Raw genomic sequence first — 26,926 nt, 5'->3', positions numbered from 1 at the left:
TGAAGTGTGGATTGACAAGTGATCAATATTCTGTGTCTTCTTCCAGATACCGTATCCTGAACCCAGCCGCCATCCCAGAGGGGCAATTTATTGACAGCAGGAAGGGGGCTGAGAAGCTTCTGGGGTCTCTTGATATTGACAATAGCCAGTACAAGTTTGGCCACACCAAGGCAAGTCCCCTTCTTGCATCATCCCCAATCCCACTGCATAATTCTACGAGTGTTGGGTTTCTAGAGGTCCTGTCCCTCATGTAGTAGTAATGTCAATTTCCTGCTGCACAGCATATGGTTACTGTTCTATTGGTGAGCGGTCACTCACACCCTGGATATGTCCTATGTGACAGCATTATGTTGGGGGTTCTGTTTGGTATGGGGGTTGTCATACTCAGTGCATACTGATCTTCTTCAAGCAATGATATTAGCGATATTATGCCAGTAGGGGCACTGCCCCACATACTCTAGCACCACATCACAGTCTTCATGAGTAGCTGTGCTGGTGTGTTGCTGCCCTTCCTACCCAATAAATGCCCATCATCTGCACCTCATGATGTAAGCGAGTGATGTGCCACCCTGGACATGGCCCATTTCCTGCCTCCCATGATGTTGTAGATTCTTCTGCGGCTGAATGTCTGGTCCCCATAGCATTCTTCTAGACCTTTGCTAGCCACACTCTTCCCCCTCTTAGCTTCACTTCTTGTTCTTTTCTACCCAAGGTGTTTTTTAAGGCCGGCCTCTTGGGTCAGCTGGAGGAAATGAGAGACGAACGTCTGTCCCGTATCATCACCCGTATACAGGCGCAGTCTCGTGGTGTGCTTTCTAGAATGGAGTTTAAGAAGATTGTGGAACGCAGGTACCTTCCATTTCTCCTCTCTCTTGTGCATGGTGATCTCTCCATTATCCCTCTTCTCTGTATGCTCCCTGATGTTTCACACTGGGTGGTTTCCTCGTGTCCTCACACCCTGCCTCCTCTTCTACCACTGCAGAGATGCTCTTCTGGTCATCCAGTGGAACATCCGTGCCTTCATGTCGGTCAAGAACTGGCCCTGGATGAAGCTCTACTTTAAGATTAAGCCCCTCCTGAAGAGTGCGGAGTCCGAGAAGGAGATGCAGATCATGAAGGAGGAATTCGGGCGGCTCAAGGAGGCATTGGAGAAGTCAGAGGCCCGACGCAAGGAGCTGGAGGAGAAGATGGTGTCCTTGCTCCAGGAGAAGAATGACCTTCAGCTCCAAGTCCAAGCTGTAAGTTGCCTCAGAAATCGTCCTCTGAGAGAGAAACACCCTAAAGAATTGTCCCGATGTCACAGCTCTAAACCTTTAAGCAAGCTACAATTATAGGTGTTCCCAGTCCTCTATTCAAATCCCCAAGGAAGGGGTATACATGTCTCCCAATGTAACCTGTGCATTCCACCCTCCCCATAAGGTATACAGCTAAACATCGTCCTTGTCTTGACTCAATTTGCACACGTGTTGAGTTGGAGATCTTCCAAGGCATGCCAGGATAACCACTCACATGACATGAACCGCAGCCGTACCCTCTCTATCTATAATCCTGTATGCTGTGATACCAGAGAACCTACATTTTCATCGATCTTGAACTGTCTACCTCAACCTAAACTATATACTTCTATCCTATACTAACCTCCCCACTCTGAACAATCCTGCTCCATCCACAACCATCTGTCCCCTCTCTGGATTACCCGTCCCAACCAAACTATTTTCACTCATGCTGAACAATCCTCCCCAAGGTGACCTGTCATCATTCTAGACTATCTACCACTTCATGAACTAACTGCCTTCATCCTTAAACTTCTGCACCCACCCTAATTCTGTCCCTATACTGAACTACATGGTCCATCCTGATCTTTCTTCATAGCCTATATTATTCCCATTCAACCCTGGGCTCACCCTGAAATATTGTCTCCATCGTGACATATCTGCCACCATCCGAACAAACTGCCCTCACTCTTAACCATTTGTCCTACCATGAACCATCATAGAGAGGCGCTGTGTGGTGGTGATACTCACCCAGGAGAGCAGGTACTCACCCAGGAGGGCAGAGTGTTACTCTTGGCTCCAGCTCTTGACATTTTGGTATTACTGGGCCATTCATTGTTGGCCAGCAGCGAGGGTCCGTAACTGGGGATTCCTAGCCTTATGAATCTCAGAATGAACATTGACATACCTGCTGCATGACAACATCTTTTCCTGGCACTTTTAGGAACAAGACAACCTCGCTGACGCAGAGGAACGCTGTGACCAACTCATCAAGAACAAGATCCAGCTAGAGGCTAAGGTCAAGGAGCAGACAGAGCGCCTGGAGGATGAGGAGGAGATGAACGCTGAGCTGACAGCCAAAAAGAGGAAGCTGGAGGACGAGTGCTCAGAGCTCAAGAAGGACATAGATGACCTGGAGCTCACACTGGCCAAGGTGGAGAAGGAGAAGCACGCCACAGAGAACAAGGTAACGTCCTATTCTAACCTATTTCTCACCCTTTCGTTATTCACCTGCCGAGAACAGGATGTGGACTGCGCTGTGTATGTCGTCTATCTCCATTCTGTCTAATTTCCATTAAATACAAGTTGAGGTATTTCATGTAACTAGTTAGGTGTCTCTACCATCCTACTATTGAGAACACAGTAAGGCTGTCTATGTTCATGAGGCCTGTTTCCCATTGTTCCTTCTGCGTGGACTACAGTGATTATAGTGTCTGTTGTCCCTTCCTGAATCTCTTGTTACCATTAACTCTCTCTTCTCTTCTTGCAGAGGTTTACTTTGTACTCCTCCTACCTTCTGTATATTCTTCTGTTCTCAGTCAGCTACCCCTCATCATGTCTTGCTATCCGTCACAACCTTTAATTCCACCATGCTTATAGATGAGCAGAAGGACCTACACATGCCTTCATCCCCATACAAGGTTGATTAGATTGAAAGATATCCGTAGTTACTAATGTGGTAACCTTGTTATTCCGTATCCAGGTAAAGAACCTGACAGAAGAGATGGCTGGTTTAGATGAAATCATCGCCAAACTGACCAAGGAGAAGAAGGCCTTGCAGGAAGCCCACCAGCAGACCCTGGACGACCTTCAGGCAGAGGAGGACAAAGTGAACACCCTGACAAAAGCCAAGTCCAAGCTTGAGCAGCAGGTGGACGATGTACGTATGGCCATAATGGATGTTTCCCACTAGGGGAATGTCTTTGAGGTAGTCCATGAAGAATGACGTAGTGTCCTCGGAGTTCTCACCCTTCTTCTAAACTACCTTTGGAAGTGGTGGGGGCAATGGAAGAGACATACTCTGAGGGAAGGTTAACATGATTCTGTAGTCCATCCGAACGTGTTAAATATCTTGTGGTGGTTTGAAAAGGGGTAGCCCAGTTCTGGCATTTCTCTGCTCGGAAGGTTTGATCTGCGCAACTCAATAGTCTAATGTTTCTTCAATGGAGGGGTTTGATAATGAGACTCTTATGCCGCTCTATCTGTTGCTTATCTCTGTTGGGAACATTAACTGCCAATGTCTTTGTGTGGCAAAAGAGATGGCTGTGTGTCTTAATTGGCGGAATGGATCTATGGTGAAAACATTCATCAAGCACATCTTTGGGTTTCTGTTGAATTGTATTGATTTATTGCATATGTAGAAGGCGCCGATACACAACATGATTCCAGGTGCCATACCGGATATACAAATCTCATGGAAAGGTTCAGCAGCCATGCCTTGGGACATCTCTTAGTTAAAGGGCTATTACCTGGAGTTGCAGTGATATGTAGTGGGAAAGTCAGAGAAAGATCATTTGGGGTCGAATGGATGAAATGCTCCCTCGCGTGAGCCGGATTAGGGATTTGTTGGCTCGCTCTTGGTTGGAAAGATCTATGCCAGCAGGGCCCGGTGATGAGATTCTCGGGCCTCTTTATCAGGGGGACTTATAGTTGGACGGTCGTTTGATGCGGAGGGTTGGTAAAGAATTATGGGGAGTTTCTTGGGAGGAGAGCATCCATGGTGGGAAAGCTTTGTCAGGATGTCTTCAGTTTCAATTGTCTGAAGGTCCAGTGAAGAGTCCCTTACTCCCTCTTGGTTATGAAAGATCATTGGAAATATATTTCTATTAGTTCGAAGAGGTTGTAAATGTTAGAGCAGAGTATGTGACTCTAGATGAAACAATCAGTGACCCAGCAATTGCTCAGCAAAACTGTTCTTATGATTTTGTTAGCTGGAAGGATCCCTGGAGCAGGAGAAGAAGGTCCGCATGGACCTGGAACGGGCCAAAAGAAAACTTGAGGGAGACTTAAAGCTGTCCCAGGAGAGCCTTATGGATCTGGAGAATGATAAGCAGCAGCTGGATGAGAGGCTGAAAAAGTGAGAATCCATTTTAAGCCATTGATCATGTTTTTTGAGAATGGGCACAGGAAGACAGGGGCTGCAGAAATTGCTCATCTGTTTGTCTTTCGTGTCCTGGTGTGTGTTCCCAGCCTTGTTATCAAACAGAGAACCAATTGAGGTCCCCTACACCCTTCTCTTTGTGGTTTTCAGTCTTTGTGCGGAACGTATACAATAGGTCACCTGGTCTGATGCCAAGAAAGACAATATTATATGCCACAATAGGCATTTGCTTCTGCTCCACCCATACAGATCTTAGAGGAATCAAGCCCAGAAGGGTTTTTCCTGATTTCCCATGAGACCAACAAAAATCATGCCACCTTCCTAGTACGCTGTATGCAAAGCTCTAGGGATCTCATTCTGAATTTACATCCTCAGACGCTTAGGTCCTGGGTTGCAAAGCATGGCAACTCTTTTGAATGGCCATTCACGGTCACGGGGTTGCAGATCACAGGTGTCAGGGGCAGGTGGGGCGGTATCTATCACAAGAAATGTGGCAAGGATCCTTAAAACTACATTCTCAACATTCTGACTTGTGATCTGTCTGGCAGGAAAGATTTCGAAACCAACGCACTGAATGCTAGGATCGAGGATGAACAGAACCTGTCGGCCCAGCTGCAAAAGAAACTGAAAGAACTGCAAGTGAGTGCCAGGTTATGGAGCCCATGGCTAGACCCCATACGCGACACTGTGTATTATTCAGAATGCACCAGCCACCATATCTGTGTGATATCATGTATGTCCTGTCCTATCTGTGTCATCTCAAGGAGAGTTACAGGTGGTTTACCAAGGCATAATACACACATGTAACTCTTTCTGTGTGATCCTACTTGCATGGCCTTCCCAGCCCAAGTGGAATGGAAGGAAGATGTCTAAGGGATTTCCGGGACCTGGACACTTAGCATATTGTGCACATTGTACTCTGTGCTCCAAGAGAGCAGCTCACTACCAACCACAAATTATAGGGTCAGGTAGAAAAAGGATAGACCCTGAGGTTAGGCAAAGGGGCCAGGGTGCAGATGTTCTAAGGTAGAGCTTGAGGGCCTTTGCGGTAAGTGCAGGCCACTGAAAGTGTGGGTTCTGAGGATGAGTGGGATCAATGTGCAGAGGTTAAAGGGTGGAATATACCAGGTGTTGTGTGAGGAGTGGAATGGATGGGCTTCTGGAGAGGGGAATGCGAATGCTCTGTACACTGAGAACAGAGTCAAGAGGAGGCAGGAAACCAGGTGCAAGTACTAGAGAGACGGAATCAGAAAAGGGAAGGACAGTGGGGAACATTCTGGGTGGGATGCAAATGTAGGCGCGACTGGAGTATGCATGCAACTGCTGAGCCTCCTCTTCCTATATCAAAAGTAACCCTCTTCCCTCCTCCCAGGCCCGGATTGAGGAGCTGGAAGAGGAGCTGGAAGCAGAGCGGGCAGCTCGAGCCAAGGTGGAGAAGCTGCGCTCTGACCTATCACGGGAGCTCGAGGAGATCAGCGAGCGGCTGGAAGAGGCGGGTGGCGCCACCTCTCTCCAGGTGGAAATGAACAAGAAGCGGGAGGCAGAGTTTCTGAAGATGAGGAGGGATTTGGAGGAGGCCACGCTGCACAGTGAGGCCACAGCAGCCACACTGCGCAAGAAGCACGCTGACTCGGTGGCTGAGCTGAGCGAGCAAATCGACAACCTGCAGAGAGTGAAGCAGAAGCTGGAAAAAGAGAAGAGTGAGTACAAGCTGGAGGTCGACGACATGGCGTCCAACATGGAGCAACTTGTGAAGGCCAAGGTATGGGGTACTCTTATGTCCTAGCAGTTGCTACGATTGCAGAATGAGCCTGATCCTGAACTATCAGAGAGCAAATAAAAGATTCTCTCCTATCCATATGTAAAAGCTAGAGCATGACATGATATGATAGGTTATTTATAACACGCTTAATACCCAGAGGTTTCTAAGCGCACGTTGCCCCAGGGCTATCCTCCCGAGACATAGAGAAGCGCATAGAGAAGTGCCTATACTTTCCGTGAGCCAAGACTGGAACATGGCCACAAGCCTGAACTATCATAGAGATGCCTCGTCTGTGATCCAATGCTAGCTCTCACAGACGCATGTTACACTGAGTAAATCAAGTCTAACAGCCACCCTGAGATGTAATAGAGTGGAAGAGAGAGTGCAGGATTTAGCAAGTTATCACCCGCCCATGTTGACCTCCCACTCCCATGGCTTACTATTGGGTCTTGCTGAATCACCCAACCTTCCGTACCAGGCTGCCCTTATCTTGCCAGCACTCATGGTTCTTTCATAGCTCTCACTCTGTAACTTCCCCAACCTCAATGTTCTTCTTCTCGGTGTTCTAGGCCAACTTGGAGAAGGTCAGCCGGACCCTCGAGGACCAGATGAATGAGCACAGGTTGAAGGCCGAGGAGACCCAGAGGAATGTTAATGAGCTCTCCACACAGAGGGCCAAACTGCAGACCGAGAATGGTAGGTGCTGTAGGGCAGAGTGTCATGTGATGACCCTTGTTTATGTCGGGGCAACCGTACACGGCTTGTCTCTCTTGCAGGAATTGTGGTTAAAGGCTTTATTTGAATATGCAAAACGCACCCGCGATTTCCAAATAAAACAACTCTGCAGAGGCGTTGCTAGCGGGGGGGGGGGGGTTTGAGGGGGACATAGCCCCGAGTTTTTTGGTTGTGGCCCCGGATAGAAGCTCAGGCACTACAACTAAAAGGCTATAGCTAGCCCCGAATCCTGCCAGTCCCGACATTAGCTTAGACCCCGATCGTTTCCAGACCTAGCAACACCCCTGCAACTCTGCTTCCATCACAGCACTCTTGTGACACCTTTTTACGGGTATCCAGCCCTTGGACCTCCAAAGAATACATACTTAGGAATTACCCCTCAGCCCCTGTGCTTGCCACCTCATCATAGGAATGCTGGATGGAGCTATCCATATAATACACACATAGGATTCGATTCCTCAGCTTGTATGCAACATTTATATAGTAAACAGGTCTGATAAGTAAAGCTCATAAGCTGGATTCCAGCTCATCAGCCCTGTATTGCTTTTCTCTTAATAAACCTGCAGCCTGGGATTGGGAAGAACACGCCCCACCAGCCCTTCCTCCGCCTATATATACACATTGGGTCTGGGATCACAAGGGAATGCATCCCTGGAGCCACCTCCGTACCTCTGGGCAGTCTTGGAAACAGGGTCTGGTATCGGCATAGAGTGCAGCCATGCTGTTCATTTCTCCATTCCCCACACCACATCCAACAGGTTTGAATAAATGGTTAAAGTTGTAAATCCAACGACATGTGGATTGCTCGTGCCTTTATTGGCTCTGTTGTCCTTTTCAGGTGAACTCTCGCGACGCCTGGACGAGAAGGAAGCGCTGGTCTCTCAGCTGACGCGTGGCAAACAGACCTACACCCAACAGTTGGAAGATCTGAAGAGGCAGCTGGAGGAGGAAGCCAAGGTAAGGTTATGCCAATTTTTGATAGGGTTAGGACACGTTCCTCAGTACATGCAGGAGGAAAGGTAAGCTTTGGCAAACTGGTTGGGTGATAGTTGGGCATGAGGCAGGCAGAAGGCAAAGTTAAGCCTTGGCTAGTGGGGGAGGAGGCTGAGGCAGGCATTGGGCAATGGATGTCCAATGGGTTGGTCCCTTTTTCAGGTGCATGCTGACGAACAAGGTTAAGGCAATTATTGGGTTGTGGTGGCCAACCTTTGGGTCATGTCCTCTGAGCGTTTTGGAGGGGAAGATCAGAACAAGCATTGCCTAACCATCAGCCACTGGATGTGTCATATATTATGGAGCCTGGAAGCGAAGGGGGAGGCCAAGTTGCTTGCAGAAATCGTGAAACCTCTTTGTCACAGAGGGGATCTTTGGCCTTACATCCCTTTTAGTACACAATATATCCAGTGTACAGCAAAAAGAATTACACTGCTTTCCAGAAAGCATTCCAAATTGCCAGGAAGATGCATTTCACGAGCTATTTTGATCCCAGTACTGGGAAATGAATGGGTGTCGTGTATACATAGGCAGACCTGTGTTTGATTCACAGTACTGGGAAATGAATGGGTGCCGCAGGTCAGGATTGAGTTATAATAGCAATAGCAGGAGATTCTGGAGGTTAGATTGAGGGGCAACTCAGCCTGGGGAATCTGGAGCGAGAATGAATTATTCTAGCCATGAATGTTTTTTTGTTCCACACCAGGCCAAGAACGCCCTCGCGCATGCGCTGCAGTCAGCTCGCCATGACTGCGACCTGCTGCGGGAGCAGTACGAGGAAGAGCAGGAGGCCAAGGCAGAGCTGCAACGCATCCTGTCCAAGGCCAACTCTGAGGTGGCACAGTGGAGGACCAAGTATGAGACGGATGCCATCCAAAGGACCGAGGAGCTGGAGGAAGCCAAGTGAGTGCGTCGTCCTGCCGGAAGGCAAGGTGTCCTCTCACCAGGAGAGAATGTGCTCTCATGCAGGATGGGGCCTGTAACCTTTCTCCAAATAGTACTATTCTCAACAAAAACGAGTTTTCAAATCATTTTGAGGTTTCACTGTTTTTTAGGAGCTCTTCTTTGCGGCCTTAGGTCAACGTGATAGGACAAATGTGGAGAATATGTTCACTGCTTGAGGATAACGTGAGAGAATATGTTATGGCGAAATGTGTTTTTGTTCCATTTTGCAAATGTTCTAACCCATGCTGTGATGCCAGAGGGCATTGAAGGATCCGTTGCATTTCTGAGTGTTTGGACCGTCACTGGGCTGAGAAGTTAATGACGCAGCAGAGCCCAAGGCACGATTTTGCAGGATTTCAATAGAAGGTTGATTAGTTCACAATAGAATTGACATGCGTGTGTGCTTTCATGTCCCAGTACCCTCTTTTCCCTGTATCTCGCGACCCCCCCTCATGCCAGGTCTCTCTTCTTTTCATTTGCTTTGTGGAGGCTTGACTTGTGCGCTCTCTCTCCCTGTGCGGGCATCCACTTTTCTCCTAACTGGCAAGCTTTTTGTTTGCTTTTATGTTTGAATCAGAATATAAGACGAACAAAAGGTTTGTCTGTTGGTCGAATCAATTCTCCGGCTGCGCACGAGTGAGAGGTGAGAGGAGAGACATCAGCGACCAGGAATCCAGAGCGGGCAAGGCCAGTTCTCAACATTAGTGCCATTGTGCCAGAACTCAAGAGCTCGCGGCAGGCCTGAGATCAGTACACATGTATGATAGAGTAGGAGAGGATATTCTACAGCCAGAGGTGAGAATGGTGGTGACATGGCATGGAGTTCACGCCAAAGTAGCCATTGTTGTACTAATGAGTTCTGGTATTATGTGCCAATCAAGGACCAAAGATGGGGAAACACATCTGACCTACAACCATGACCCACCTGGCATCTGTGAGTGGGATTATTACTCCCCATCCTGAAAGTCGGCCCTTCTCTAATAGTAAATCCTGTCTAAACCTTCCTTAATGGCCAAAACCATGTAATAGTGACTGTGTGTCCCTACCTTAACATGTGTGGGTGGATGGATATCTGTGCTCACCAAGGGGCGAAAGAGAGTCAGCAAGACGGGTCTCCAACTTCCCACTGGATTCCCAGTTCTTCATGTTTTGTGAGCAGTGGCCATTAAAGCCAGCCATTCTCCTCTTGTATGGACAGTGTGTATCTGAAGCTGCTAGCCATCCATGGCCACTCTCCAGCTGGAGATATTGAACACCCATGGACACAGTTCATATGCAGATACTGCTCGCCCAGGAATGGTGTACACCTGGAATTGTGGATTGTGATTGAGCAGCATCTGTCTGGAAATAGTGGCCTTAAAGGGTTAATGATTTTCTCGCGATTCTGTTATGTGCATCTGGAAATACTGACGATTCATGGACATGTTCTGCAAATACTGACCGCCCATGCTCAGGGACCATTGGAAAATATGCCTCACCCCTGGGCACTGTATATCTATATCCGCTGAGCATCGGGGGAACGTGTTAAAATATATCTACTAATGCTTAATGGACATTGTTCATCTATAAAAGCTGACATCCCTGGATAGTGCCCACCAGAATTACCTCAATATCTGTGGACAGTGCCCATTGAAAACTGCAGTCCTTTCACAGACAGTGTCCACGCTTAAATATGATTCATTCTTGGGCAATGCCCCTCAGCGTAAGCTGATCATCCAAAGATCCTACCAACCTTCATCTGCTGATAGCACATGATATTTTTCATCTGTAAATATAGACATTCATGAATGGTGAACATCTGTATTCACGGATTGGGCAACTGCATATCCTTCATGGACAGTGTCCAACTGGAAATATTGATCCCTCATGGACACTGTCATCTACATCTATTGATCATCTGCGGCCAAGGTTCATCCCGAGATGCTGACTTCCAGGGGCAGGGCGCAAATGCATGAACGGAGCGGCCGTGGCTAGTGGGGCACGGGAACTACACGGTGTTCATGGACAGTGTCCATCTAGACATACTGGAGATGGGCTGACTTCTTCTGGCTGAAAATGATCAATGTCAGTCATCAGCATCGATCTGTTGTTCTTCATCATCAATGGACAGCGTTGACCTGAAGATACGGATGGTCCCTGCACAGTAATCACCTGGAAGTATTGATCATTTGTGGCCATTGGCTATCTGGATCTTCCAACATTTCAAAACAGCATCCCTCTGGGGATGTTCACCATCTGTTAGTAATGTGCAACATTTATCGATCGCAAATTAAGAGCCTCCTGTGGAGTGTATGCACTCAGCGGCTGTTTCTCATGCCTGTCAGTGCCATAGCTCCTCTGCTAATGATTTCACATGCTGCTTCATTCTAACAACCTTGTTTTTCTTGTCTTTGCTCACTTTTCAGGAAGAAACTGGCCCAGCGACTACAGGAGGCAGAGGAGGCAGTGGAGGCCGTGAACGCCAAGTGCTCGTCACTAGAGAAAACGAAGCACCGGCTGCAGAGCGAGATCGAGGACCTAATGGTGGACCTGGAGCGCTCCAATGCTGCAGCGGCCGCCCTAGACAAGAAGCAGAGGAACTTTGACAAGGTGCACATTGTTGGGGGAGAGCCGTGGCCTGAAGTAGGGCCTGGAGACAGAAAATGGGCATCAAATTAAGGGGCGCGTTAACCAAGCATGCAGAAAAACTAAGGAGGGGCAAGAGGAAGAGGTAGGCTTAGGTAACGGGTAATGGGAAACAAGTGTAAAAGAAAACAGAGGTGGCAGAAGAGAGAGGTAAGAGAAAACAGGCGGCATAATAATAGAGGGAAGAGCTGGGAAGTGGAACTTTTAGCAGGGAACATGAAGAAAAGAAGACTGGACAAGACAGAGGAGGAGACTCCAGAAAAAATAGAGGAGAAGGAATGGATCAATTGGAGGAGAGTCATTGAGAGAGATTGAAAGAGATGGGCAACTGGGGAGCACACAATGAGGCAGCTGAGGAAGTAATGACATAAGGGGCATGAACAGAGGCAATGGAGGGATGGGGCGGCAAGAGGGGGTCTTTAATTTGGGGGAGAACAACAAAGTATTGTAGGCTACAACTCTGGACAGGACCATCCAAAAAAAATGTAAGGCTCTTTCCATCTGTTGCCAACTGCTGAACTCATGAAAGTAGACTCACATGCCTCTCCCCTCTCCAGATCTTGGCTGAGTGGAAGCAGAAGTTTGAGGAGTGCCAGATGGAGCTGGAATCCTCCCAGAAGGAGGGCCGCTCATTGAGCACCGAACTCTTCAAGCTGAAGAACGCGTACGAGGAATCCCTAGAACATCTGGAGACCTTCAAGAGGGAGAACAAGAACCTGCAGGGTGAGCCAATGGGAGGTGGCGGCTGAACTGCTCTGTGTGTATCCCAGGTCCTGGAAGGGAGGAGTGGGCCAGATAGTGAACAGCACTGCTGTAAGACCATCCATGCGTAATGCTTTCCCTCCTCCATGAACTGTAGAGCATGAATCGAAGGAGATGACCCTCCGGTTGGACCTAGTCTTAAAATCACTCTAATATCCTCTCTTCTCAGAGGAGATTTCCGACTTGACAGAGCAGCTGGGAGTGAGCGGCAAGAGCATCCATGAGCTGGAGAAGCTGCGGAAGCAGTTGGAGCAGGAGAAGCTGGAGTTGCAGTCTGCCCTAGAGGAGGCCGAGGTAGGAAGTTCTTTGCCCATAGGGGCAATGTGGATTAGACATGGTGGGCCTTCGCATTTGGCATGGGGGTTAGTGACCAAATGGTGGGCCTTCGCATTTGGCATGGGGGTTAGTGACCAAATGCTGCTATGCTAATCTCTACAGTTGGGAATTAATGGGTTTATAGTGATTGCATCGAATGCCAAAGTATTGAATGCCTTAGTATCTAAAAAAAAGCAATGAAAAAAAGCATTGAATGCATTTTTTTCTTTTTTTTAATGGGGGGTCCACCCAACCCCCGTTTTATTACCCCTTAAAACCCACTATAATGAAAATAAAACCTTTACCTTTGAAAAAGAATGCACTCGATGCTTTTTTTTCCGATGCATTTTTTTCGAAGCTTTTGGCATTCAATGCTTTGTAATCGATGCAATGACTGGATACCAATTATTAATGCAATTTTATGTTAATGAGATTTCAGATTTGATTTGAATAAACTTACATTTAACTGAACTACAAGTGGGAATAAGATCCAGCCACGCTAAGCCTATAGCACCAGGAAAAGTACGAACCTGCGGAATACTGCAGCCCTTGGGAGCTCATCATCCTGGAGAATGCCTGCCAGTCTAGCGCCACACAGAGGGGCTTGTGGTCACTGCAGCTCCTGCATGAATGTGCCACCCAGCCTGCGTCCCCAGAGAGCTCACAGTCATTACCTATCTTGAGTTACGCCCTCAGGTGTTTGGCTGCCCGGTATTCGGAAGGTGGTCCTTAAAGATCAGTGTCCAGACTCCCTCACTGTAGGTCCTGAGGACTCTTGGTCATTTGCTGTCAGTAAGAGCAGCTTTGGAGAATGGGTGTGAGCAAAGAGAATCCATCATAGAGAAAGGTGCATTCAAGAGAAATGAAATGAAGAGCAATTTGAATGATCAGCCTTTCATCCTTTCCAAATGAGATAACATGGGTGCCAATTAGCAGGCGTACCTTCTACTCTTGAACATAGCATAGCACCCTGTTATCTCTGTTACATCTTTACAAAGGATTTTCTTTCAAAATGTTTATTGTGACCTAGTTTTATACAAAAAAAAATCTTTACACATTTCCAATTAACACATTTTTACATCCGTTTTCTTTTTATCCTCACTTTATTCCCCTAAAATCTCAGTCTTGTTCTTTGGAAATATCCAGACTACAGCTGTTCCCTAAGTTCTCTTTCTATGGTTTTGTAGAACTTCTTACTTCTTGTCCTTTCCTACAATGTGTCTTGCTCTTTCATTAGTTATGTATCCTTGTGGCGATGAAAGTGTTAGGACCAATTTGTTGCCTTGCATCCTTTTACTGCAGATAGGATGAGGGCCCTGTTCCAAACTTTGATTATTCTAATGGAAGTAGTATGAACATCAATACCAGATTCTCTCCTACAGGGAAGATAGCAAGCAGGCCTTTTGTCAGTCATATGTTCACCTAATAGCAATAGCAGGAGGATGAATAGTAAGCTTTCCATCCTTCCGATGTGTATTCAATGGGGTGTGTTATGGAAGGCATAAAGTAACCTGCTCTTCCTATGCAGGCATCCCTGGAGCACGAGGAAGGCAAGATCTTACGCGCCCAGCTAGAGCTCCACCAGGTGAAGTCAGACTTTGAGCGGAAACTGGCCGAAAAGGACGAGGAGATGGAGCAAGCCAAGAGGAATCACCAGCGGGTGGTGGACTCGCTGCAGACCTCGTTGGAAGCGGAGACTCGGAGCCGGAATGAGGCCCTCCGCATCAAGAAGAAAATGGAAGGGGACCTCAATGAGATGGAGATTCAGCTCAGCCAGGCGAACCGCATGGCTAGCGAGGCACAGAAGCAAGTCAAGATTCTGCAGGGATACCTCAAGGTACTGCAACCTCCGAGCACCCATTATACACCCTCTATCCACAGAAGATCAGTCAGTGGCTATTTATATCACATTAACACTTACATGAGAACTCCATGAGCATATTTGTGCCATTGATAATGTATAGATGCCCAATAACGTGCACCCCATGACCTTAGGGTCGTGTGTTGTACTTCATACCCTAGTCATGATCAATTTCTTAGACTCCCAACATGGCATTGGGTGTACTTTGCTGCTAAGGGTGCATGCATCGCTCTGTTTTTTCTCAGAATGAAAGAAAATAAATAAACCTTCTGTCACCCTTTTCAGGACACTCAGATACAGCTCGATGACGTGACACGCGCCAATGAAGACCTGAAAGAGAACATCGCCATTGTGGAGCGGAGGAACAACCTCCTGCAGGCCGAGCTGGAGGAGCTACGGGCTGTGGTGGAGCAGACGGAGCGAGCCCGTAAGCTGGCGGAGCAGGAACTGATCGAGACCAGCGAGAGGGTACAGCTCCTGCACTCCCAGGTGAGGAAACCTAACAGAACAACACAGGGAGAAAACATTTCTCACAAATCACATGGATGGGCTCAAATTGAGCTCAGTAAATATAATCCCACGCCCCATAGGCAAGGGACCCCACTGAAGCTCAAAGGAGTGGCTCACATCCATTCCAGGTGAAAAAAACAAGCAATGGCCAGAAGCTTGCTAACTCCCTCTGACGCCTTTCATGGTTCATTTGCCCAATTGGTAGCTATTCATCTGCCATCTTGTGTTTAAGAGGTGAAAACAAAATGTATACCAACAATAGTGACTGCCGCAAGTCGTTGATCTTGCCCCACTAACGCAGGCAATAGAATGTGTTTCTAACTACCGTGCATTTTCCTCCCTAGAACACCAGCCTGATCAACCAGAAGAAGAAGATGGACTCTGACCTTGCTCAGCTGCAGACCGAGGTGGAGGAATCCATCCAGGAGTGCCGGAATGCAGAGGAGAAGGCCAAGAAAGCTATCACTGATGTATGTACCCACCGCTAGATGTTGACCCATTTCACAAATTATTCTGATCTTCCTACTGCCATGATCTCAGTTGAGCTGAGAGAGGTGACTAATTCTGTGATGTCTTCTCCCAAGGCGGCCATGATGGCGGAGGAGCTGAAGAAGGAGCAGGACACCAGCTCTCACTTGGAGCGCATGAAGAAGAACATGGAGCAAACCATCAAGGACCTTCAGCAACGGCTGGATGAGGCCGAGCAGATCGCCATGAAAGGCGGCAAGAAGCAGGTGCAGAAGCTGGAGGCCCGAGTGCGGGAACTAGAGAATGAACTGGAGGCTGAGCAGAAGCGGGGCGCCGAGAGTGTGAAGGGCATGCGGAAATATGAGAGACGTGTCAAGGAGCTGACCTACCAGGTATGGAAGATGGACAGTGGGCTTCCAGGGAGGTTTTGGAAGATGGGGGAGACATTTATTTTCTAGGTAAAGTGGCAAGTTCTTTAAGGGAAACAGGGGTGGGCTTTCCCTTTGTGGTTGGAGATCTAGCCTACCAACCTCATAAGCCAGTTTCTGACATAGGCATGGACTAAATCACTCGAAGTCTAAAAGACTATAGAGGAACACATGCTCTTCAGGTGTGTAGTGTACCACATGTCTTTTATGTGTTTGGGAACATTGGGGGGCGGGGCTCTGGCCTGGTGACTCATTGTATGTGCTGACTGCCATTAAGCTTCCCCTCTGTAGGGCTATCTTTGGCAAAGCATCTCTTTGAAACGTTGGTATTTAACAAGTATGACTGACTATTTAATTGCCTGCCTCATTGTAGTTTTCCTTGACTACCTCTTGACATAGTTATGCTTGTGTCCACATCTTTACTACTGTATCCACCTGGCCACACGCTGTGATACCCTTGCTTCTGAGTGTTACACAAATGCTAAAAAAAATTAAAAATGCTGATTAAAAAACATTTGGCAGTGTCTGCCAGCTTAAGCTAAGGCTCACACCATCATTTCTTTTGGCACATTTCACTGGCCAAGTTCCCAATAGTAGTCCCACTGCTGGTTACCATGGGTATGGCCGCTACCATCACTCCCTGCTGAACCTCATAAACATTGGTGTAGAACTAAAAGTGTGTCATAGGGGGTGGGGCCTAACTCCTTCAATGATCTGATTGTTGGAATGTTTGATTTCATATTGCTTTTAAGATGGAATGGTGCCAGCAGTTAAGTGTGGGAGTTATGTTTTTCAAAATATTGGGGTACTCGAGGCAGGGAGATCTTATTTCTGGGGGTTTAGAATGTGGGGGGTATGAGGAAGGTGACAGACTGCCATTCTTTCTTTCGTCATAACGTATCCCTGGCTCTTACCCCCAGACGGAGGAAGACCGCAAGAACCTCACACGCCTGCAGGACTTGGTGGACAAGCTGCAGCTCAAAGTGAAGGCCTACAAGAGGCAGGCAGAGGAAGCGGTAAGTGACTTCCTCTTACATTAACATCTATAGCTGTCCTACAGGGGACCATCAAAGAAGTGGCAGGAGACATCCCGTTCCATATCCAGCACCAAAGAGGTGTTAGGTAGCACTGCCTTCAAATGAGGTGTCTTCTTACGAGAGGCAGGTGTACAAGGAGGCATGGCGACCCCTCCCACATCTTGCTCTTCATCTGCATCGGACTATATCCAAAAAACACAGAGAGAAGAGGCAGCAAGGGAAATGACCTCGCTGCCTTACTCGTGCTGCCACAGAAGGGACATTGGGTGATATCCTGTTCAATTTCTTAATATTTCACGAAAGACAAACGCAGAAAGCAGTGGGTGACAGATGTTCTATATAATGTGTTCTGTCGTGTATAATTTTATGTGCAAAGGTGCACCTTGGCAGTGAGATACACAGAAGATCCTAACAAACTTGGAAGAAACAAGAGTAAGGGGCCAACTCCACTAGCCCAGGGTTCTCTGGGCAATAAGAGTGCATTCATGCGCCATCTGAAAGTAAGAGGGTCTACAATCTCTCTGATAGTCTGGAGAGCTCCGGGGTTTAGTGGTCTCTTCTGAAATGGATCTTCTGCCATTCTCAAATCCACACTTGGGAATGGAGACTGTAGTGCGCTTTAGAAGTCAAACAAAGCACCTTAAACCGAAGGCCTTTAAGTCAGCAGCAGTCAATGCAGGATGCAAAGGGCCTGTGAAGCGTGTTTTCTAAGCAGCCATTGAAGTAGGAGTCATGCTGCTGCATTCTTCATGCTGGTGCATTCTTCATGCTGTGCAGTTTCTGGATGAATTGTGAAGAGAGGCCCGAATATATGGGATTTCCACAATCTTCTCAGGCTGCAATGGGATCATTCACAATGGGGGGTCACTTTGTTAATTTGAGACATAAACATCATTTGCCCGTTAAAATCCCCCTAGTTTTCTGATGATCGATATCGGGATGGAGCAGGAGCCTAGGTCATCAGACCAAATGGCAGTGTCTATATGGGACCAGAGTTGCGGCGCAGCATGACTTTGGTTTTATTGGCATTGCATTTCGGCCAGTTCTAGTTCATCCATCGTTTGGTTTTGATCATACAGCTCACAGACTCCGGTCAGAGAAGTAGGCAAGTTCTGTCCTCCTTCCACGGTTCATTCCTTGCTTTACAAGTGAAAGCCTCACAGGTGACTGGCTGATGGGAGGTGGGGGCGGAGGGGGAGTGACAAGGTCGCACAGTTGGTCTGAATAGGACTGACTCCCCATTTCTCTTCTTCCTTCAGGAGGAGCAAGCCAACACCAACCTGTCCAAGTTCCGGAAAGTTCAGCACGAGCTGGATGAGGCGGCAGAACGGGCCGATATTGCAGAATCCCAGGTCAACAAGCTGCGTGCCAAGACCCGCGACATCAGCATTACCAAGGTGAGAGATGAGGGAACGCCCCGGATCACTGCAGCGAGTACGGTGACATGGGCAATGCGAGTGCAGAGGGGTTTGTCTGGATTATGAATCCAGGAAGTGGGGTTACAAGAGCGGTTGGGCAATGCGAGAGCAGAATGGCCTGCTCTAATCATGGAGGGGAGGATAATAACCAAAGTAAGAACTGCCCGATGATTGGGTGGTAATGATGAAGAGGAGAGCCAAGTAGCTGCCTTGATAAGTGGGTGGTGGATGGGAGTCTGTAAGCAAATTGAGAGCTAGGAAGTGGCCCTGATCACTGGGCAAGCTGGAGGTCTATGCTAAGGGTGCCATCTGAGTTACTTGCCCCGTTCATTGGTGGAAAGGCAAAGGGAGCGAGGGATGTGCCCCGATCACTGTGGTGGACATGGTAAAGGTGATATCTGAGTTGTTGGCTCGATCACTTGTGGGAGTGAGACGAGTAGAGAGAAGCGTGGCCTGACTCTATGCGCCTCGGGTCAGCCGGTGTTGGGTATGGCGTGCAATCCTTATGATAGGACGGTCTTCCCACAACTCGCATGGGCATGGGTCCTTGATTGCAATTGTGGTTGCTTTATTAAGTGCCTGTTGCTATCTATGGCTTTAAGCTGCTATCCCTGTCAACAATAGAGCCTAAAACCGCCCTCTCAAAACTATTTAAATAACTACATAAACAATGAAATAAAAATAGCAGCAACAGGCTCCGGCAAACACATTTTGCAGCAATTATTTAGGAGTCAATCTGATATCAACCTGAACCCTATTCCTAAATAGTTGGCGGTTAAGAGGACGTGACGATAAAGTGATGTATCTGGGGTGGTAGAAATGTGGTTACCTGGGGATTGTCTGGTTAGATCCCAAGTCTTGTGGTCTGATTGCATCAACTCACAGGGCCATATTCCCTTCTGTGTGCATGGACCGGAATCGTGGACAGGCTGGTGGGAATGCAAGTAGACCGCTTTGGCTTCAGTCTTGAGGGCCATATTCCCTTCTGTGTACATGGACCGGAATCTTGAGGAATGCAAGTAGACCGCTGTGGCTGCAGTCTTGAGGGCCGTATTCCCTACTGTGTGCATTGACCGGAATCGGGGACAGGCTGGGAGGAATGCAAGTAGACCACTGTGGCTGCAGTCTTGAGGGCCATATTCCCTTCTGTGTGCATGGACCAGAATCGTGGACAGGCTGGTAGGATTGCAAGTAGACCGCTGTGGCTGCAGTCTTGAGGGCCATATTCCCTTCTGTGTGCATGGACCGGAATCGTGGACAGGCTGGTAGGAATGCAAGTAGACCGCTGTGGCTGCAGTCTTGAGGGCCATATTCCCTTCTGTGTGCATGGACCGGAATCGTGGACAGGCTGGTAGGAATGCAAGTAGACCGCTGTGGCTGCAGTCTTGAGGGCCATATTCCCTTCTGTGTGCATGGACCGGAATCGTGGACAGGCTGGTAGGAATGCAAGTAGACCGCTGTGGCTGCAGTCCTGATTTGTGGGATTCATGCGAGGTCTTTGTAAACTTGCTACTCTCACAGTAGGTGCATGGCGTGAACCCTTGCCATCTTGCGAAGCGTATGGGGGATGGGTTGTTAGTCCCTACCTGAGCAGGAGAGCTCTATCCTGGATGCCATTATGGCACAGCTTGTTCCCCTGCATACAGGATTCAATCCAGCCTAAAGAAGTGCCTGGAACTTGGCTTTATCCCAATCTTTCCTGAAAGCGGAGCTAGATCCGGCCATTGTAGGCATTTAATCCACTTGGTAGGTCTAGTTTCTCCAGACCAGAGAGAAAGGATCTTATCTGGGTAGCAATGAGCTGACCAGGGCTAACTGCTGCTCTGATTGGTTGAGCCGGTCAGGCCCTTTATCGTGCTGAGGACCATCCCTTGGTGCAGCAGAATCAGAGCTTCCACTGTGCATGGCGCGCTCCCTTACCCTTCTGTCTTCCCTCCTCTGTTTCTAACTTCCTCTCTCTTTCTGCAGAAGGGGCTGAACGAGGAATAACCCCTCCGGGGAGAAATCTTCATTCATCGGAACCCTCCGGTCTGTTGTCTCTTAGCCCACTCTTCTCCCTGTCTTATGTAGAATAAAGCATTATTTTGGAAGACAATCTGTTTCTCTGGTCTATATTTCCATGTCTGTTTATTGTTTGATTGCCAGGGTCTCATCATGCCAGTGGGGTCACCTTAGGCTGCAGAAGGTGCGCAGGACCCTAAGGATAGAGCGTGTGCGGTAGGTGGAAGGGGGGGGCAGCAGTCAAGCCCCATTATTGCAACACGTGTTTGCTGCGGCCAATAGATATGAAACCGATCGGCTTGCACGTCTGCTGTGACTTTTACACACTGAAACATGGAACATGTATCCCTGGGGAGTGCTTCTTGCAAGAAGGGCGAGGGTAAGGGTGTCTTGGGAGGATAGCTCAGGGGCAACACGCTCGTCTTAGAAGCAAGACGATGCGGAGCACCACCCCCGGATACGCACTTAGAAACCTCTGGGTATTAAGCGCGTTATAAATAACCTATCATATCATATCATAACCTCTAGTTCCTCAAACCGCTGGTGTCAGGTTGTTGTTATTATTATTTACCCTTTATTGTAGCTGGTTTAAAACAAACCTTTACAATCTTACATAGTTAAGAACAGGGGTGTTGCTGGGGGGGGGGGGGGTAAAGGGGCTATAGCCCCTGATCGTTTGCTTGTAGCCCCGGATAGAATCTCAGGAGCTACAGCCAAAAGACTAGCTAGCCCCCAGTCCCAACAGTTCCGACATCAGCTTAGCCCCGGGTCTTTTCCAGACCTAGCAACTCCCCTGGTTAAGAATAACCTAATCACAATAAAAACAGAATCAAAAGTTAAAGTATCACTAATTCAAACAATTCATCACATTAATATAATAAGACACGACAGTTCTAAAAGCTGCATTAACATAATTCACACAGCTTTAAAAACCTAGCAGCAGCAAGTGTTAAGGCATTGCCAGCCAGAGGGTATCTGCACCTGCCCAAGCCACATTATGCACACAAGCTCCATAGATTAAGATCCGCTGCAAATGCATTATCTATAATCGTCATCTGAGCGCGTGGCAGGGTAACTTTCTCAGCTAAACCTTCTCTATGGGGTGTGCAAAGACCGGGCAGCCTAAACACACAATGTACTATCCGTCATTTCCAATCTCACTCCATTGATAAACCAGCCAAATTTACATTTCTTCTCCTTACTGCAAAACCTGATCAATTTAGTCTTTCATGGGTTCATTTTCAATTTGCTAACTCCCATATATCACTCGGTTATCATACGCTATAAACCTACAGGGGCTTTATCTAAAAGAATAAAATCATCAGCACAGGCTAACCACGCTATAAACCTACAGGGGCTTTATCTAAAAGAATAAAATCATCAGCACAGGCTAACCACGATATAAACCTACAGGGGCTTTATCTAAAAGAATAAAATCATCAGCACAGGCTAACCACGATATAAACCTACAGGGGCTTTATCTAAAAGAATAAAACCATCAGCACAGGCTAACCACGATATAAACCTACAGGGGCTTTATCTAAAAGAATAAAATCATCAGCACAGGCTAACCACGCTATAAACCTACAGGGGCTTTATCTAAAAGAATAAAATCATCAGCACAGGCTAACTACGATATAAACCTACAGGGGCTTTATCTAAAAGAATAAAATCATCAGCACAGGCTAACCACGATATAAACCTACAGGGGCTTTATCTAAAAGAATAAAATCATCAGCACAGGCTAACCACGCTATAAACCTACAGGGGCTTTATCTAAAAGAATAAAATCATCAGCACAGGCTAACCACGATAATGTAATCTCCCCCTCCCTGGGAGGGACAAAAGCAGCCTTCTCCAAGATCTCTCCATATGCATTCAAAAGCCAGGGTGCTAAAACGCACCCTTGCCGCAGGCCAGAACCTGCTGCTACAGGCCTTGACACGTCACCTTCATTCTTTAGCATCACCAGTATGGAGGTTCCATCGTGCAAATGCACCATGATTCCCAACAAACCGCAAGGCAGCCTCGACTTCTAGAATTTCAGCAAATCCCTATCTACCAAGTCAAAGGCAGTGGAGGGATCCAGGGATACAGCGTAGCTAGGCACTGCATTTTTACCCCGTGCCAACTTCTGAATACAGTTCAATAAGTGCCAGGCTATTATGCAAGTTTATGCAAAAAAGACGAGCATACTCGTTTTTGGCACTGGAGGGATTAAAAACCCATTGCAGTCTGTTCCCACGTTAGCTCGAAAACCTGCTTGAAATGTATTTAAAATCCCTTTTCCCTCTGCCCATTCCTCCTCCACTTTTTCCAAAACCAATGCTAAAAACGTGTTGCTGTCTGCAGCGATAAGTGTTATGGGGCAGCAATTATTCGGCAGCTGGTTATTTACTGTTTTAACAATAAGTTCCAAGATGTCTGCGTCTTCCGTTTACTAATAATATCAGTAAAGCGCGTATGTCAAATTTTCGCCCAAATTACAGGGACTTGTTTAAAAATTACATTTGCGAGTTGATTGGGACCACCTGCTCTCGAGCCACTTACCCGCATGATAACTTTCTCAATATCATAAACAGTGAATTCCAAATGCCAGTCAAACTCTGCCGCGGCTGTCATTTACGCCAATACTGCTCCTTGCTAGCCATACACACTGGAAAAACATTTCACCCTTAGCTCCTCTAAAATGGGGTTGGACTGCAGCACATCTTGCCTCATTTCTATGGCATTGATGATTTACCAGAAATTGGCTTCATTCTCCCCTGCTAATATAGCGAGCAGAACCTCACCATGCTGTCGCACACAGTTATGTGTTTGGGAACATTGGGGAGGTTACAAGCAGCCTATAAAGACATTCACTAGAGGGGCCAACAGGACACAGTTACAGAAAAGTAAACAGGATAACAGGATACATAAAGCTATGGTAAGACACAGGAGTATAACGAGGAAGAGGGACCCCTATGCCAAGTCAGGTGACTATCAAGTTCCCCCGATTCGTTGATCATTAAGCATATGCAGACTCCAATCCCCCATTGCCTACCTCCACAGTACACTCTGACTTTACTTAAAGCGCCTTGTGCCGCACTTAGGCCTCTGGATACCCCACCAGACCTGTGGACCACTCCACAATAGGAATTCAAATCTCCAGCGACACTAATCTGCCCTCCTGGGTAGGTTATGTACCATTCTTCAAATAACACAGCCCCATCCCCTCTTGTAACCTCAAGGCCACTTTCAGAACGTTGCCAATAAATGCTAACAACCAGGAGATAACCTTCCAGCCCCTTACAGGCACTCCGCCGAATAAGCACTAACATACCATTTGCTTCCTCTATTTGTTTAATAATAGTGAACCCCGAGTCACTCTGTATTGCCACAATAAGACCCCCCCCCGAGGGGCTACCACAGACAGTTTCCTTTCCTTGCTGGTTTCGATAGTATCTGAAATCCATGGAAAACCAAACTTCCTATAATAGGAGGAGACTGTGAGATCTTAGGAAAGGGCACAGCTCCACATTATTTATAATAGGAGGAGACTGTGAGATCTTAGGAAAGGGCACAGCTCCACATTATTTATAATAGGAGGAGACTGTGAGATCTTAGGAAAGGGCACAGCTCCACATTATTTATAATAGGAGGAGACTGTGAGATCTTAGGAAAGGGCACAGCTCCACATTATTTATAATAGGAGGAGACTGTGAGATCTTAGGAAAGGGCACAGCTCCACATTATTTATAAGTTCATTAAAGCCACACACTGTCCAGGAGATACATTTAACACCTTTCCATACGCCAAAGGTGCTGTTTTAGCTCCGAGATGGAGGTTTTCTAGCAAAACTCCTCCTCGTGCTCCGTCCAACTGATATGCAAATGGGTTTTCTGACTAGCACCTCCAAAATGGCGTCACGCATCAGAGATGTGAATTTCAAATATAACTCCAAGGTGCTGCATAACTCACGGAATAACATGCCCATCCCATCCTCATCAGTTCCACATTCACCTCCACAGCCTCAAGTCAAATTTGTCACAGATCCTTGTTCCACCATCTTGATGGAGGGTGTTCCCAAATAGTTCGATCCTCTGTGGAACTTCCCGTATCGGTTGGTGAGCTCCCATCCTTCTCGCTGACGTGTGCGCAGTAGCAGAGTGGCTTGTCAGATGGTTAGGTTTCACCTCCCCGCTCCCCACCCATGCTCACCTGTCAGTTGTTCAGCTGTCAGCACAGTACACCTGTCCATCTGTCCTGGGACTCCTGTGGTCTTTCTGAAGACCTTTCTCGCTCCCACCTCGCGTCAGGTGTTTTTTGAGGGGACTTCGAAGTCTGCAGCGGGCATCTGATCCTGCCAATGCCACACCAGTGTCCGCTAAGGAGCTGTAGGCAGTGACAGTGTACGGAGCATTTGATGGTACGTTGAACCTCTAGGCAGATGGCACGGCGCTTACTTCATGGGCATCTTTCACAAAAGATGTGGTCATGAAGATGGGCATGCATTAAAAGGCCTTTTTTCCATGCTTCATCTTTCCTTTCCCCTTCCCCATTCCATTTCCATTAGCTTTGCATTTTACCCATTTACCCCTTGCTGCAGTGTTTGCAACTATTCATGGTATTTTTTGGATCACTGTATCATTGTTTTCCATTCAAGAGGATTAGTTTCACGCGGTCCCAACAACTAAGGGACACTTCTGCATGCCTATAACCCCACATGAAAATGCGGGGAGAAATGAGCAAGACGATCAATGCTCGAGTATTTTTAGGCGTGTCTACAGAAGCTGAGTGTCTGTTCCATCCCAAGATTACAGACTTGCAGTCACATCGGAATCGCCCACAAGTTTCCCATGCAGTGAGAAACCTCCAATACTGTGAGCCGGCTCTAAGAAGCACCGGTGGGGATCGCAAGGAGAAGGCAGAGATTGAGCGAATTGAAAATAGGTGTTCGGGAGGGCGTAAGTAAGGCTATTGAAGAAATAAGCACGAGTATGGCGCAAGAGACTGGAACCTGTTTTAGCTCCTATCACCACACATCCAACCTGGTTTTTTAAATCCGGCCAATTCCAGCATCATCCTTCAAGTGGTCCCTGTTCTCCACCACTGGAAGTGGAATTACCAAGCCCTCCAGGAAAGCAAATATGAACTCGGAGGATTATGGTGTCCCATGGAACTAAAGTAAGCTCCACTAGCGGGAGTTACAGTTAGCACTTCAGCCATCATATCTGCAACAGAGAAGCCTCAGCAAGAAAATACTCTGCAAAAGCCCTTGATGCAGATGGTCGGAAGAGTCCCAAAACATGCAGTACCAGCAATAGAGAACATCCCAATATTACCCCAATCTATGTGGGATGGAGGTTTGCCATCGCAGACACACCTGCCTTATCTCCACCAAGTTAGACTTAGGCAGGGAATGGCAGGTTTTGATATGAAAGACCCCACAGATCTCACAGCGTGGCAATCTTTAAAAGAGGTAATTCGAAAAAAAATCTCAATCAGTCTATCAACCCAATGGAGTTCTGTCAATGGTTCGAGATAGCCAACCAGGGACCAAATCAGTCTTCCCAGATAACAGTGGACAAACAATGTCAAAGTACTCTAACTGCAGTTACAAGTAAAAACAAGGATGTAGAAAAAAGAAGGGAGAAGGAGCAGTGTGTGCGTGCACCCCCAAATCTGTCTACCTCGTCAGCTCCTCTGTCCATTCCATCAACTCATCCCTGTGGCTCTGTGAACCCCCCCTTAAATCAAGCTCGTTTTGCTAGCCGAAGCAAAAATCGCACTCATTAAGAGACCCTCGTTTAAGGAAAACTCAAATGCCACTGATTGCAAACAACAAAATAAGAACACTAACTCTGGACAAAAGAAACATAATTATCAATGTGGAGAAACCAACCAGTAGAGAACCAAGAGAAGGTCTTCGCAGTAACGTCTTAGCGTGGTTACGTCAGAAAGTGGGACAAGGACTTAAAAGAACTGTGGTGAACCAGAAGAAGGACTCGGACAATTAGAAGTCATTCTCAAGAGGTTTATTAAAATAAGAGTCAAAACGCCTAACTAGCCCAATAACTATGAGGAGTGTTCCCTACCTAACTAAATAAAAGCTAAAGGTGGGCTTTAAAGTCCATAAATAAAGTTCTTCAGTCCGAATCCTACACAACTAACTGGCCCTACCACTTTAGAAAAAGAAATGTCACGAAAAGGGTAATGGGAGACTTTGCACAATAGTCTCACCAGGGCGTCTGCCTGGCCACATTTATATTCGGAGTGTTCAGGTTTTCAAGAGGTCCTTTTAAGCACCACACAATAGTCTTCCCAGTCTTTCTATTAAGTTGGTTTCACTTTCTCCTGTTAACAAAGAAACTGTCTCTTGTTATGAACATTTCCATTCCTCCAGGATTTCTAGGAAACAAACAACTAAATACTTCTTTCTTCGAGGTGTTGGGTTCTCCCCAAAGGCCTGTAATCATCATAGAGGTTTTTTTCTGTTATCCACGTTGTTTCAGATAGGGCGGATGTTTAACCTGTCTTATCAGAGTTATGTAACTTCTGTTGCCTTTTCAGCCTTAATTCAAAGTTATCTTTCTTTCTCAATACCCTTTTCATAGGGTATTTGTACACTCAGATTTCTCAGGTTCCCGTAACCTGGATAGCTTTTGCAGCCATTATTCACTGTAGTCGTACCTTGTAACAGTAGGCTTTCC

At 47.2% G+C, this 26,926-nt stretch overlaps 1 protein-coding gene across 1 annotated transcript in view; it reads left to right on the top strand.

Annotated features, from left to right (window-relative positions):
- The window catches only part of LOC138521257 (myosin-7), a 67,452-nt gene extending 47,124 nt beyond the window's left edge, over nucleotides 1-20,328 (top strand). The window contains exons 20-40 of the mRNA XM_069633954.1: nucleotides 47-170; nucleotides 713-849; nucleotides 983-1,238; nucleotides 2,218-2,460; nucleotides 2,977-3,153; nucleotides 4,205-4,350; nucleotides 4,923-5,013; nucleotides 5,747-6,136; nucleotides 6,706-6,832; nucleotides 7,710-7,828; nucleotides 8,571-8,767; nucleotides 11,215-11,398; nucleotides 11,992-12,157; nucleotides 12,366-12,490; nucleotides 14,040-14,348; nucleotides 14,658-14,861; nucleotides 15,227-15,352; nucleotides 15,467-15,742; nucleotides 16,699-16,794; nucleotides 18,075-18,212; nucleotides 20,202-20,328. Coding sequence (XP_069490055.1) covers nucleotides 47-170; nucleotides 713-849; nucleotides 983-1,238; nucleotides 2,218-2,460; nucleotides 2,977-3,153; nucleotides 4,205-4,350; nucleotides 4,923-5,013; nucleotides 5,747-6,136; nucleotides 6,706-6,832; nucleotides 7,710-7,828; nucleotides 8,571-8,767; nucleotides 11,215-11,398; nucleotides 11,992-12,157; nucleotides 12,366-12,490; nucleotides 14,040-14,348; nucleotides 14,658-14,861; nucleotides 15,227-15,352; nucleotides 15,467-15,742; nucleotides 16,699-16,794; nucleotides 18,075-18,212; nucleotides 20,202-20,222 — 3,652 coding nt within the window. The 3' untranslated portion in view covers nucleotides 20,223-20,328. The remainder of the gene's footprint in view (nucleotides 1-46; nucleotides 171-712; nucleotides 850-982; nucleotides 1,239-2,217; nucleotides 2,461-2,976; nucleotides 3,154-4,204; nucleotides 4,351-4,922; nucleotides 5,014-5,746; nucleotides 6,137-6,705; nucleotides 6,833-7,709; nucleotides 7,829-8,570; nucleotides 8,768-11,214; nucleotides 11,399-11,991; nucleotides 12,158-12,365; nucleotides 12,491-14,039; nucleotides 14,349-14,657; nucleotides 14,862-15,226; nucleotides 15,353-15,466; nucleotides 15,743-16,698; nucleotides 16,795-18,074; nucleotides 18,213-20,201) is intronic.
- The last annotated feature ends 6,598 nt before the right edge of the window (nucleotides 20,329-26,926 follow it).

This window comes from Ambystoma mexicanum, chromosome 13, assembly GCF_040938575.1.
Source record: "Ambystoma mexicanum isolate Mex_15411 chromosome 13, UKY_AmexF1_1, whole genome shotgun sequence".
Lineage (NCBI taxonomy): Eukaryota > Metazoa > Chordata > Amphibia > Caudata > Ambystomatidae > Ambystoma > Ambystoma mexicanum.
This window is presented reverse-complemented; position numbering and strand designations above follow the sequence as displayed.